Below are 11,703 nucleotides of genomic sequence, written 5' to 3' on the forward strand. Positions count from 1 at the left end.
TGTGAATTTTAGTCCTCATTATACTTCTATGATTCAGGGACTTCCTTTTATCACAGGAGGAAACTGAGGTCTAAACAGACTAAGTAACTTGCCCAAGTTCATAGAGCTCTCAAGCTGTAGGCCTTAGATCTTAATCAAGGTGTGCCTGACTCCAGAATACACACCTTCACATTGTACTGAATGAATGAATATGAAGAGTGAGTGGATGAGTGAGCTGAGGCCCTGCTCCCTCTCCCCATCATCTTTCAACTTCCATTCCCACCCTGCCCTCCCAACTCATGTGCTGGTTCTGAGACCGAAAGATCAGAATTACATTTTTGCAGATTTCCCAAAGGAACATTGAGGCCATCACTCCCCTTAGTGCTTCAGGACACTAAGCTGGCTGGGGCATTGCCATCTGCCTTGGCCCTTCAGGAGCTGTCAATGTCTACATACCCACTTAACTTCCTTCCTGTCACATTGATACACTCAGCATCATTTGCCTCTAAAATACGGTGTGTGAAGGGGAAAGATTTGAGAAAGCAGCATGTTTTACAGATCAAGAAGTTTTCTTATTTACCAGTGTGCTAGTTTCTGTTATTTTTTTCTGTACCCTAGTGTATAATCAGAGCTCATAAAAGTGCTACTGTGTGGGAGGTCTACATTTCCTCTCGATTAAGCATCCCCAGATGTTCATAGATCCTGACACTTCATGCCTCCCGCCAGCTTTGGTTCACCTTCCAGCCTCACGGCTCCTCTTTGCTTCAGTCGAGGAGCTCAGCATGTCCCACTCTGTGGTTCACTAATCAGTCATCATTCCCCAACATCGCAACTCAACGTCTGCCTAAAAGTCTGTTTCCCCTTGATGTGGTCAGGTGTCTGTTGTCTGCTCATATTCAGAAATCCCTCTTTTATGAGAACCTGACTCCCAACTGCAGATGGATTTCCTTGCTGCTTTTGGAAATCACTGATAGCACTTCCTCCTTGGTGCAATCAGAGGAGTCCCTGTGTGGTACATGCTGACCCAGTGGCTAGACAGGGGTTCATCAAACATTTTTATACATTGCAGTTGGCAAACTCTCAATTTCAGGATATGCTGTGATGAAGCAAGGAAACACCGTGGTCCTCCAGATATGTCTGATGGTCTATGTTTGCAAAGTATCATACCCAAAGGTTGCTTGGGATGGCCCAAGTAGGGGCTCTTTGCTTTTCCCATAAATCCACTCAAGGACCAGCTCCATAGGCTTATGGTTCTGGCCTGAGGGCTTTGACCTTTATAATCTTGGAAAGGACAATGCAAGGGCTTAGGATGATCCAAGACTTGGAGTCTGCAGAACTGGGATCGAATTCTCACTCTGATGTGTTCTAGTTCTGTGATATAAAGAAAATCACTGAATTTCAGAGCTTCATTTTCCTTACTTATGAAATGGGAATAACAAGGACAAAACTTACTTCACAAAATTATTGTAAGAATTAAATAAGTGAGCATGTGTGGATGTATTTGGAACAGAGCAAGCTTTTATCAACTATTAAATGAATTTCTGAAGTGAAACAAATGAAGATGTCCTCTTTCATTTTCCCTTCTCACCATTAAGGAGAGAAATAGCATCGCCTCAGTTGAGGAGCCTGCACCCAAGCTCGAGAACCACTCTGTTGACACTATGGTGGGACTCTGGCCATCCTAGTCCTAGTTTCTTAACTCTACCTAGCCAAGAAGTCTGGTGTCATTTCTTTACTCCTTTATGTTAAAATTTTATTATAAAAATTTGTAAACATACAGAAAATAAAATGAATGACATAATGAAGAATCTACCAGCTAGTTCCAATTATTAGCACTCTGGCATATTATAATATACATGCATATATATGTATGTATAATATGTACATGTGTATACACACACACATATCTATTTGCTAAACTATTACAGACATAATGTTTCTTCATTCTCAAATACTTCATCAAGCATCTCTAAAAGTTGTCATTATTTATATGATTACAGCAATATTATGCGGTAACCAAATTAATAGTTCCTTAATATCGTTTATTATCTAGTTCATGTTAATACTTCCCCAATTATTTCCAGAATGTGTATTGTAACATTTTTAGGAATGGGGATCCAATCAAAGATGCATTGTTTGTTAAATCTTTCAAAATCCGTAACAGACCACTTCTCCCACTCCCAGCCTACTGCCACACACTTTGTTTGCTTTCATACTAAATTCGACCCCAGGGCTATGACAGTGATCCATCAGCTGGCATCAGCTGGCACTTGAGCTGGCTTCTGAAGCTGGCTTGGATTGACAGAGCACAGCAGTGTGTGAAAGAGGACTGTCAAAGGGAGCAGCATAGGTAGAGACACAGAAGGAGGGAGGCCTGGAGTGTGTATAGGACACTCTGAACCGTTCCATCTAATTAGAGGGTGGGAGTGTCCTACTGATACAACCCGTCATGGTGGAAAATACTAACTTGTAGTTCATTTCCAGAAAGACGTAACTTGTTGTCAACCATGGATATACTAGGTATTCAGAAGTCAGAACAAATATTTCTTCACTGTTCCCTTGGAGTAGAGCTGCCTTTTCCTCAAAGAGTTACTGGGAGGTCTCTTTCCCCTCTAGTCTTTCTCCTTCCTGTTGGACTCCTCAGCCTCTAGGACCTTGGCTTAACTTCACTGCCACCTTCTTAACCTTGGTTGCCAAGCCCCATGTCCCTGGAGCTATGCTTTCATTAAAGAGCAGCCTCTACCAGGCAAACCGGTGTCTCTCCTAGGAAACCGATTGCCTCTTGTAGCTTTGATTCCTTATCATGCTAAAATGCACTAAGGATGAGGATGGTGAGAGGCAAGAGGGGTGAAGGAAGCAAAGAACCCTGCACTGATAAGTGAGAGAAGCAGAATTCTCAAGTGGTGAAAAGTGGGTTTGGAAGCATAGGTTGAATTTAGTCACCAAGATTTTCTGAGAAAGGGAAAGACCTAGTATGAACACTTGAAATGTGTCAATCTTGGAGTGAAGCATAAAGTAGGCTGGAAAGAAGTAAGTCAATGTGGGGAGATTACTGTGGAGAGGCTAGCTGGGAAGTGGTAGGTAGCTGTGAAAACATGAATACCACTATCCAAAGAGAGAATGTTGAGATAGAGAACACTGCTAAGGATGACTCTTCAGGGCACACACACAAACTGGGAGGTCAAAAAAAGCACCGAGGAGAAGGTAGAACCAACTCGTTCTGAGAGGGAGGAGGAGAACCAGCCCATCCCAATATAACAGAAGCAAGTGGAGAGATTTTCCAAAAGGAAAGATTGGTCATAGTATCCCATGATGAACTGCTATTGTAGAGATAAGACCTGAGCAAGCTACTTTGAATGGGCTGTCCAACAGGTAACTTCCTTCAGGCCACCACTGGCCCACTGGCATCTGTCTTTCTTTCTAGGGTCCTCCTCTGCCAGCCATACTCATCTCTCCACTGAACTCTGGGTCCCATCCCCTTCTGCCCCCTCCCTCAATCAGTCTCCCCTCTCCTGTCTTAATCCTCAGCCAATAAAGAGGCCCAAGACTCTTCTATCTTAAAAATGCAAACCAACCACCCTCCCTCGATCTTACATCTGCATCCAAATCTTGTCTTCACTCTCTATTATGCCACTTTCAAGCTCTTTGAGGAACTTACCTGTGTCCATTTCATCTCCTTTCATTCATTCCTTACTGCTGTCCCTTTCATCAATGCTATCCTCATTAGGTTCACTGATGCTCTCCATACTTTTCAGTCCAACAGGCAATTTTGTATCTGTATCTTATCTGGCCCTGTAAGTCATTTGATAATATTAATTAATTTATTTTGCTTATGATCTCCTCCGGCCTTGCTTCCGAAACAACACTTCTTCCTATTTCTCCTCATGCCTCTCTGTGTGTTCCCTCTCCATCTCCTCTGTCTTGAAATGTGTTGGACTCCTCAGACTCTAGGGCCTTGGCTTCACTTCACTGCCACCTTCTTAATCTTTGTTGCCAAGCCCCATGTCTCTGGAGCTATGCTTTCATTAGAGAGCATAGCCTTGAGGTCTGTCCTCAGTCCTCTTCTCTCTTTATGCAGTACAGCCCTCTTGGGCACCTTCTCTATAGGCCCATGTGGCCACCACCATCTTTATGCTGATGAGCCCCAGATCATGTCTCCATCTCCAGGCCTTTCCCCTGGGTGGAATCTAATTGTCTACTGGACAGCTCAGCTTTTATTCAGCTAACACTTATATACTATGTGGCAGGTACTGTTCTAAGCACTTTATAAAATATTAGCTTACTCAGTGCCCTATTTGCTGGAATTTGAAAGTTTGTCCTCTTCCAAATGCATGTTGAAACTTAATTGCCATTGCAACAGTATTAAGAGGTTGGACCTTTAAGAGGTTATTAGGCCATGTGGGCTCTGCCATCATGAATGAATTAATGCTATTATCAAGGGAGAGGGTTTATTATTGTGGGAGTGGATCTATAAAAGGAACATTCTCTATCACTCTTTTTTTTTTTTGGAAGTATGCAGCATCTTTTGCCAGTTGTCAGCAACTTGCTATTGGAGTTCTCAGCCTCCCAAACTAGGAGCCAATAAACTTCTGTTCTTCATAAATCACTCAGTTTCAGGCATTCTGTTATAGCAGCACAAAATGGACTAAGACAACATTCAAAGTGGAAAATTGCCGTGACCAAATAATCAAACCTCCTTTTCCTCACTCCCCTGTCCATCAAACCTCCTTCTCCTCACTCCCCTTTGAGGTTGGTCTTAGAGAGCGGCATCTACCACTCATGCAACTGCTCCAGCCAGAAATGAGTGGCTCCTCCTAGACACATCTTTCCTGAACCACCCAATCCTTCAGCCCCTCTGCTCCACAGTCAGCAAGTCCCAAGACCTGCTTATTCCTCCTCTTTCTTACCCACCCCCCCTACATGCACTGCCACTGGTTTGATTCTGCCCCTCACCACACCTGACCTGGATTCTCACAACAACTATCTGGAGTCTCCCGCCTCTGATTCTTTCCAAATGCTTTCTTCTTTTTTTTTGGAGCCTGAGTCTTGCTCTGTCACCCAGGCTGGAGCACAGTGGCGTGATCACAGCTCACTGCAGCCTCAACTTCCCAGGCTCTAGCGATTCTCCCACCTCAGCCTCCTGAGTAGCTGGGAACATAGACACACACCACCATGCCTGACTAATTTTTGTATTTTTGGTAGAGTCAGGGTTTCACCATGTTGTCCAGGCTGGTTCCGAACTTCTGAGATCAAGTGATCCACCCGCCTCAGCCTCCCAAAGTGCTGGGATTACAGACAAGAGTCACCTGCAAATACTTTCTTCTAAAATATATTCTGATCCTGTCTCCACCTGTACCCTCTGCCCTCCTGCTTAAAGTCCTCCTATTTCTTCCCCAGATTACAGAATGAATAAAACTCAAAGTCACAGGAAATAAGATGGGAAAGTCCAGGGAAGCTCCCAGATGTCTATCTCATGCTTCTGCACTTTCCTACTAAGCCCTTCACCTCTTCTCTTCATAACCATCACAGACTCCTCCCAAAGTGAATTTTTCTCTCAGAAGCCTTCTTTATTGTTGGTACTTTATTGAAAGTACCAACCCCACTGGTACTTTCACAGCACACATTATGTATTTATCTATTGTTGCATGTATTGTTCTGTCTTTCCATTGTTAATTTGCTGGTCTCATCCACCAGCTGCAAACTTCTTAAGAGGAGGGACTGAGCCGTATTGAACTGTGACTCTAGTACTTCAGAAGCTTCTGTTGAATGAATGAATTAATGACAATAAAATTGTGTGATATTATAATTGAATAATTGACTGTTCAAGGGTCTGTGATCTAGGATCAGTCTACCTCATTTAAAATCCCATTTCAACTGTCATTTATAAGATCTGTTCATTTGGGCACATATCTTAATGCCCTATGGCTCAGTTTTCTTGTCTATACAATTAGGATTAATAAGAGAACCCATAGGTTCACTGTGGTAATTAGATACTCTATAAATTATTAGTAAAATATCTAACATGTGAGTACTTAATAAATGTCTGCTATTACCATTTTTAAATTGGAAATCAATTACTTTTCAGGTGCTTGAAAGTACTTTTTCAAAATGCAGATTGAATATTCTTCCTGCAAAAGTTGTTATGAATTTTAATACTTTCTATAAATTGTCTTCATTTTTGTTAATTTGCAGTATTAAAATTTGATCTATAGCAAGGAAAAGCTCAGCTCAGCTCTTGGCATAATTATCACAACTTCCAAAAAAACAGGAGATGAGTTAATGAGATGATCTCACCCTGTTGGAGGTCCCAGATTCAGATGACTGAGGGATATAATCTTTCATTCCAGGAATGAGGGGAGGAGGTGGGAATCTTGCCACTCACTTATGTTTACTGCCGTTTCCTGAGTCAGGAGAAGCTTGAAGATCAAGGTGTACACTCCAGAGACCTACTAAATGTGTTCACCCTGCTCCCCAGCACATTTCGGGGACAACCCTTTCTTTCACTGGTTGGAAAGAGTATGAAGTTGCAAGGGTGTTTAATATTTGTGAATGCAATGTTAGGAATTCTGTAGACCACTTAAATATCCTCTGAGACTAAATACAAATAATTTCTGATTCAGCCACAGATTTGAAATTTAATACAGGTGAGGAATAACCCCCTCAAACATACAGGAAGCCTGACTGCAGAATTTTGAAAGCCTGTCTTGGCTACTGAGAGATCATTTCAACAACTAATTAACCAGTATCACAAACTTAGTTGAAAAACCACTGATCAATTCAATTTTTTCTATCAGTACCCCTTTACCTGCATGAACATTTATGTTTGGACCCAATCCAGCTGTTGCTACTACCAGATGGTTTATAGATGCATGCTGAGACACATCTAAGAAGTAACATCTGGAAATCTTTGAATCGCATTCTTCTTGCTAAAATATCCCTGGGGGAACAGGGGCCTCAAAATAGAGAAAAATCCAAACCTTTAATGGTTCCTGTGAAGAGTGTGAGATATTAAAGTTTTTCTGTCTTAATTAAAACTTCCAGAGAACAAAACAGAAATTGACCTAAAATTCTAATTGAAAAAGCATTAATTCCATGTGTAAATGAGTATCACCTTTTCAATTGTATTATTAATGTGTCATTCTTCATCTTTATGAGATTGAAGATTATGAGGGCATCATCTTTAACACAAGTTTATAAAAACATTCAACCACTTGAAAGATCTGTGTTCAAAATCCTTTGTCTAGCAGTGGTGACAGATTTGCACTGCCCCTTCACGGGTATGTCTGCACCAAGGGACCTGGAACAAACAATCTCCCTGGATTGTTGCAAGGTTTAGTGAGATAATGTACATGAAAGAACTTGCAAAATGAAGAGCACTTTATAAACTGTAAAGGTCCACATCAACATAGACTGCTTGGACCAGAACTCACAGTACAGAAAATAGTAGAGCAAAGCAAAAATGATTTACTCAGGCAGGTACAAAAACACAATTCAGTGTTTACGAACCAGTGCTCAAACTACCAAAGTAATATGTTGGCTTGCATCATAGACCTGTTGTGGGGGGTGAAGGTGGGTGTAGTTTTTGTTGTTGTTGTTGTTTTTAATTTTAGAGCAGTTTTATTTTTTCAGACAACTCGAACAGAGTACAGAATCCCCATAGACTTCCCCTCCCTCTCTTCCCCTGTCACCTCAGCAGTTTCCACCAGTAACATCTCCCGTTATTGTAGTACATTTTTGACAATAAACAAATCAATATTGATATATTATTAGCTAAATTATTCGTTTCTGTTATTAACTAATTTGATATATTATTAATTATAATCTAGATATTGATATATTATTAACTGAAGTCCACAGTTTACACTAGGTTTCTCTTCCTGTCATATAGTTCTCTGGATTTCATCTAAACTTTGAAATTACTCCATATAAAGCCGGGCACAGTGGCTCACATCTGTAATCCCAGCACTTCAGGAGGCCGAGGTGGGAGGATCACCTGAGATCAGGAATTTGAGACCAGCCTGACCAACACGGAGAAACCCTGTCTCTACTAAAAACACAAAATTAGTCAGGCGTGGTGGCACATGCCTGTAATCCCAGCTGCTTGGGAAGCTGAGGCAGGAGAATCGCTTGAACCCGGGTGGAGGTTGCGGTGAGCCAAGATCGTGCCATTGCACTCCAGCCTGGGCAACAAGAGGGAAACTCCATCTCAAAAAAAAGAAAAGAAAAGAAAGAAAAGAAAAGAAAAGAAATTACTCCATATAGAATGTTATTCAAATTTGGGACTTCCTTCTCTATTTGTGGGTTTCAGATTTTCTGAGGCCACAGAATTTTTACAGAGGATCCATAGATCCTGTGCAAAGCTAGCCTTTAGGGTAGACTGGACAATGTGCTTTTACTGGGCCATGGAAAAAATATTTATTAATGAATGAGTGAAAAAGTAATTCACTTACTCATTTATATACTGCTATATTTCAAATTCTGTAAATGCCATTATATTTCAGTTATCTATACTGTGTTACAAAACACACCAAAACTTAATGGTTTAAAACAACGATTTTTTATTTCTCAGAATTCTCTGCATCTACTAAGTGGTTCTGCTGGTTTTGTCTGGGATCGTTCACGTAACTGCATTCAGTGAGCAGAGAAGCTGGTGACTGGGCTGATGGCTTATCCTCAGAAGACTAGATCAGCTTCCTCACATAATGGCAGCCAGGTTCCAAAGGAAACCCCAGTACGCAAGTACTTATCAAGTCACTACTTGTGTCAGGTTTACTGATGTCCCCTTGGTCACAGTGCTAACAGAGTCAAGTCCAGAATTAATGTGGCAAGCAATTGAACCAGGAGGTTTGATTTTCTGTGGACAAACAATGTAACAATCTACAGTGTTGTAATTAATTAATTCATAAATTCATGTAAAGGAGTTATTGAGGCTGGGCGTTGTGGCTCACGCCTGTAATCCCACCACTTTGGGAGGTCGAGATGGGCAGGTGGATCACTTGAGGTCAGGAGTTGGAGATCAGCCTGGCCAACATGGTGAAACCCATCTCTACTAAAAATGCAAAAATTAGCTGGGTGTGGTGGTGCATGCCTATAATCCCAGCTACTTGGGAAGCTGAGGCAGGAGAATCACATGAACACGGAAGGTGGAGGTTGCAGTGAGCTGAGATCGTGCCACTGCACTTCAGCCTGGGTGACACAGCGAGACCCTCTCTCAAAAAAAAAAAAAAGGAGTTACTGAATCCCTAATAGGTTTTCATCAGAAGTTTTATCAATCATCAGAATTTTCATTAAAACTTCAGATACTCTTCTGAGAATCCATTAAATTGTCTGGCACTGTAAAGAGCTCTCTGTAGTTAAAAGGGATGGGAACTTCTAAATAAATGCGCCATCTGCTAGGAATTTAAAATATTTGGTCTTGTTGATGTTTGGGATGAGATTTGACATATTTGGCAAATGCTGCTTTAATGTTTATTATGTTTTCCGCCCTACTTAGGATCATGAGTATTAAATAAAGAATGTTTAAAAAGGTAATTTATTACTGCTCCTTTGCTAGAAGAATAAAATGGGGAATTTGTTATTTCTCATCCAAGGCGGACTATGTCACCTGAATGCGTCAGGCCCACCCCTGACTCCCATGGCTTTAATGTGGCAGACATCAAGGATAAAGCACCCAGTCAGGAACCCATGGCGGCAGGCAGCTGGGAGTATGGGGGCAGCCCTGGAGTAGCGGTTGTGGCAGTGCACATGGACGCAGCTGCAGTGGCTGTGAGGCTGACTACTAACGTTCCTGGTGAAGCAATGTAGAATTTCATAAGAACTCATAGAGGGAAGGAAAAAAACCTATGGTGACCGTGAAGGCCCTGATGCCATGTATGTCAAATTGATATCGTCTGTTGGTCACAAAGTTATTGTAAAAAGAGAATACGCAGTAACATCAATAACAATAAAGGCTATGTTGAGTGACCCAGGTCAGTTTGCTGAAAATGAAATCAATGAGGTCGGTTTTAGAGAAATCTCTTCACAAGTGCTATCAAAAGTATGCATGGAAGCTGCATGCTCTGGCTCAAGCCTATAATCACAGCAGTCTGGGAGACCTAGGTGGGAGGATTGCTTGAGCCCAGTTCAAGACCACCCTGGGCCACAGAGTGAGACCCCGTCTCTCCAAAAAACATTAAAAATCAGCTGGGTGCAGTGGCATACACCTGTAGTCCCAGCTACTTAGGAGGCTGAGGTGGAAGTATCCCTTGAGCCCAGGAATTCAAGGTTGCAGTGAACTATGATCACACCACTGCAATCTAGAGTAGGTAACAGAGCAAGATCTTGTCTTAAAAAAAAAAAAAAAAAAGTACGAATATATTTTACATACAAGGTTCACTACACTAACAGCCCCACAGAGATTCTCAGATTCGCAACTGCACCTCAGATTGCACCAGAATTGCTGATGACTGTAAACTTCCTAGATTGTTAAATAAATTATAATAATTTTTAAAAGTACCAAAAGTTAACCTTTGAACAATGCAACAGTGCAGAAAGCTGGCAACCAACAAATAACAAATCCCTACTTTAAAACGCTGTTTTAAATTATGAAACCAAGAATATAAAATGATGTAACATAAAGTTTCTTTATCTTCATATCTGCTTTCTAAAGTGCTAGACAATGACTATAAAGTGATAAGGGCGTCAATCGGTAACAGAACAGGCAAGGGAAATAGAGGGTGAGTAAATTGTTACATTGACGAAGAATCTAATAATCTTCTTGTTCACAAGGGTGAAATCAAAAGTAAGAACTTAAGTTTCCTGGTGAGTTGGATACCATTCCATCTTCATTGGTGATAATGAGTCAGTACTCTGGGCAATCAATGATCTCACCAGGTGGGCAGACTCAGAAGGAGGAGCCTTAGTTCCTTTCTAAGGGAGCCTCCCTGCAAGGATCGACACTACACAAGTGATGAAAAGGCAATTCATTGGCTTGTGGCCACCTGCTGACATCATCGTTCCAGCAGACTCTGACAGCCTGCTGGAGAATTGCATTAGTTGTTGTTTGTCCCCATCTTTATTGGTGCCTCCCTGGGGTGTCTGTACCCCAATCCCACAGTTTTCTAGCTGGGCCTGATGTTTCTCTTTAGACATTTCTAGCGGACCATTTTCTCAGTTTATCCTACATGGCTTAGCAATTCTCTCTAATGTCCTTTTTGTTTCATAGTTCTTTTCATTAATTTACTCAACATGCATTGAATGGCAGGTGTGTTCAAGGCTCCATGCTAGAGGAGTTATACAGTGGAAATGCAGTTGGTTAAGAGAGAGATAGCAACAAATAGTTCTCAAAAAAGTAGTGCATGCTAATCTAGGAGGACAGGTACCCAGACAGTGTTGGCCAACCCAGCTTTCTCCCTTGTTACTTACAGAATGCAGTGTCCTGGGATGAAGTGGAACTGTCCAGAACAACCCAAACTTTGCCCTTGTTCCTACTAGAACAGGATGTTTTGAAATCCTTGTGTTCGGTAAGCCCAGAAATGCTCAGGGTATAAAACCCATGGCAGAGCGATTGCAGGGTCTCCCAGCTGCAGAGTGACATGGAACACGGGCAGACAAGGCTCCACCTGCCCTGGAAAGTTGTATTGAGCCTTGCTGGACCAAATTCTTGGTTTCCCTTTTTTTTTTTTTTTTTTCCTGTTTATCTGTCAGTAACAAATCTGCTTTGACTAACTTGTTAAGCATGAATTC

At 41.6% G+C, this 11,703-nt stretch overlaps 1 protein-coding gene across 1 annotated transcript; it reads left to right on the forward strand.

Moving 5' to 3' along the window:
- The first annotated feature begins 9,847 nt into the window (after positions 1-9,847).
- LOC105554363 (transcription elongation factor B polypeptide 1-like) lies at positions 9,848-10,447 on the forward strand. The gene is made up of 2 exons (XM_012000819.1): positions 9,848-10,024; positions 10,334-10,447. Exons 1-2 carry the CDS (start codon positions 9,848-9,850, stop codon positions 10,445-10,447), a joined length of 291 nt encoding a protein of 96 aa, XP_011856209.1.
- The last annotated feature ends 1,256 nt before the right edge of the window (positions 10,448-11,703 follow it).

The sequence above is a fragment of the Mandrillus leucophaeus genome, unplaced genomic scaffold, assembly GCF_000951045.1.
Source record: "Mandrillus leucophaeus isolate KB7577 unplaced genomic scaffold, Mleu.le_1.0 Scaffold64, whole genome shotgun sequence".
In the NCBI taxonomy this organism is placed as follows: domain Eukaryota; kingdom Metazoa; phylum Chordata; class Mammalia; order Primates; family Cercopithecidae; genus Mandrillus; species Mandrillus leucophaeus.

Bases quoted from the DNA above. Each gene is read 5' to 3' on its own strand.
- LOC105554363 (XM_012000819.1), top strand. From the start codon at position 9,848: ATGTATGTCAAATTGATATCGTCTGTTGGTCACAAAGTTATTGTAAAA. The intron at 10,025-10,333 runs GAAGCTGCATGC...AAAGTACGAATA, and splicing joins TGCTATCAAAAGTATGCATG to TATTTTACATACAAGGTTCA.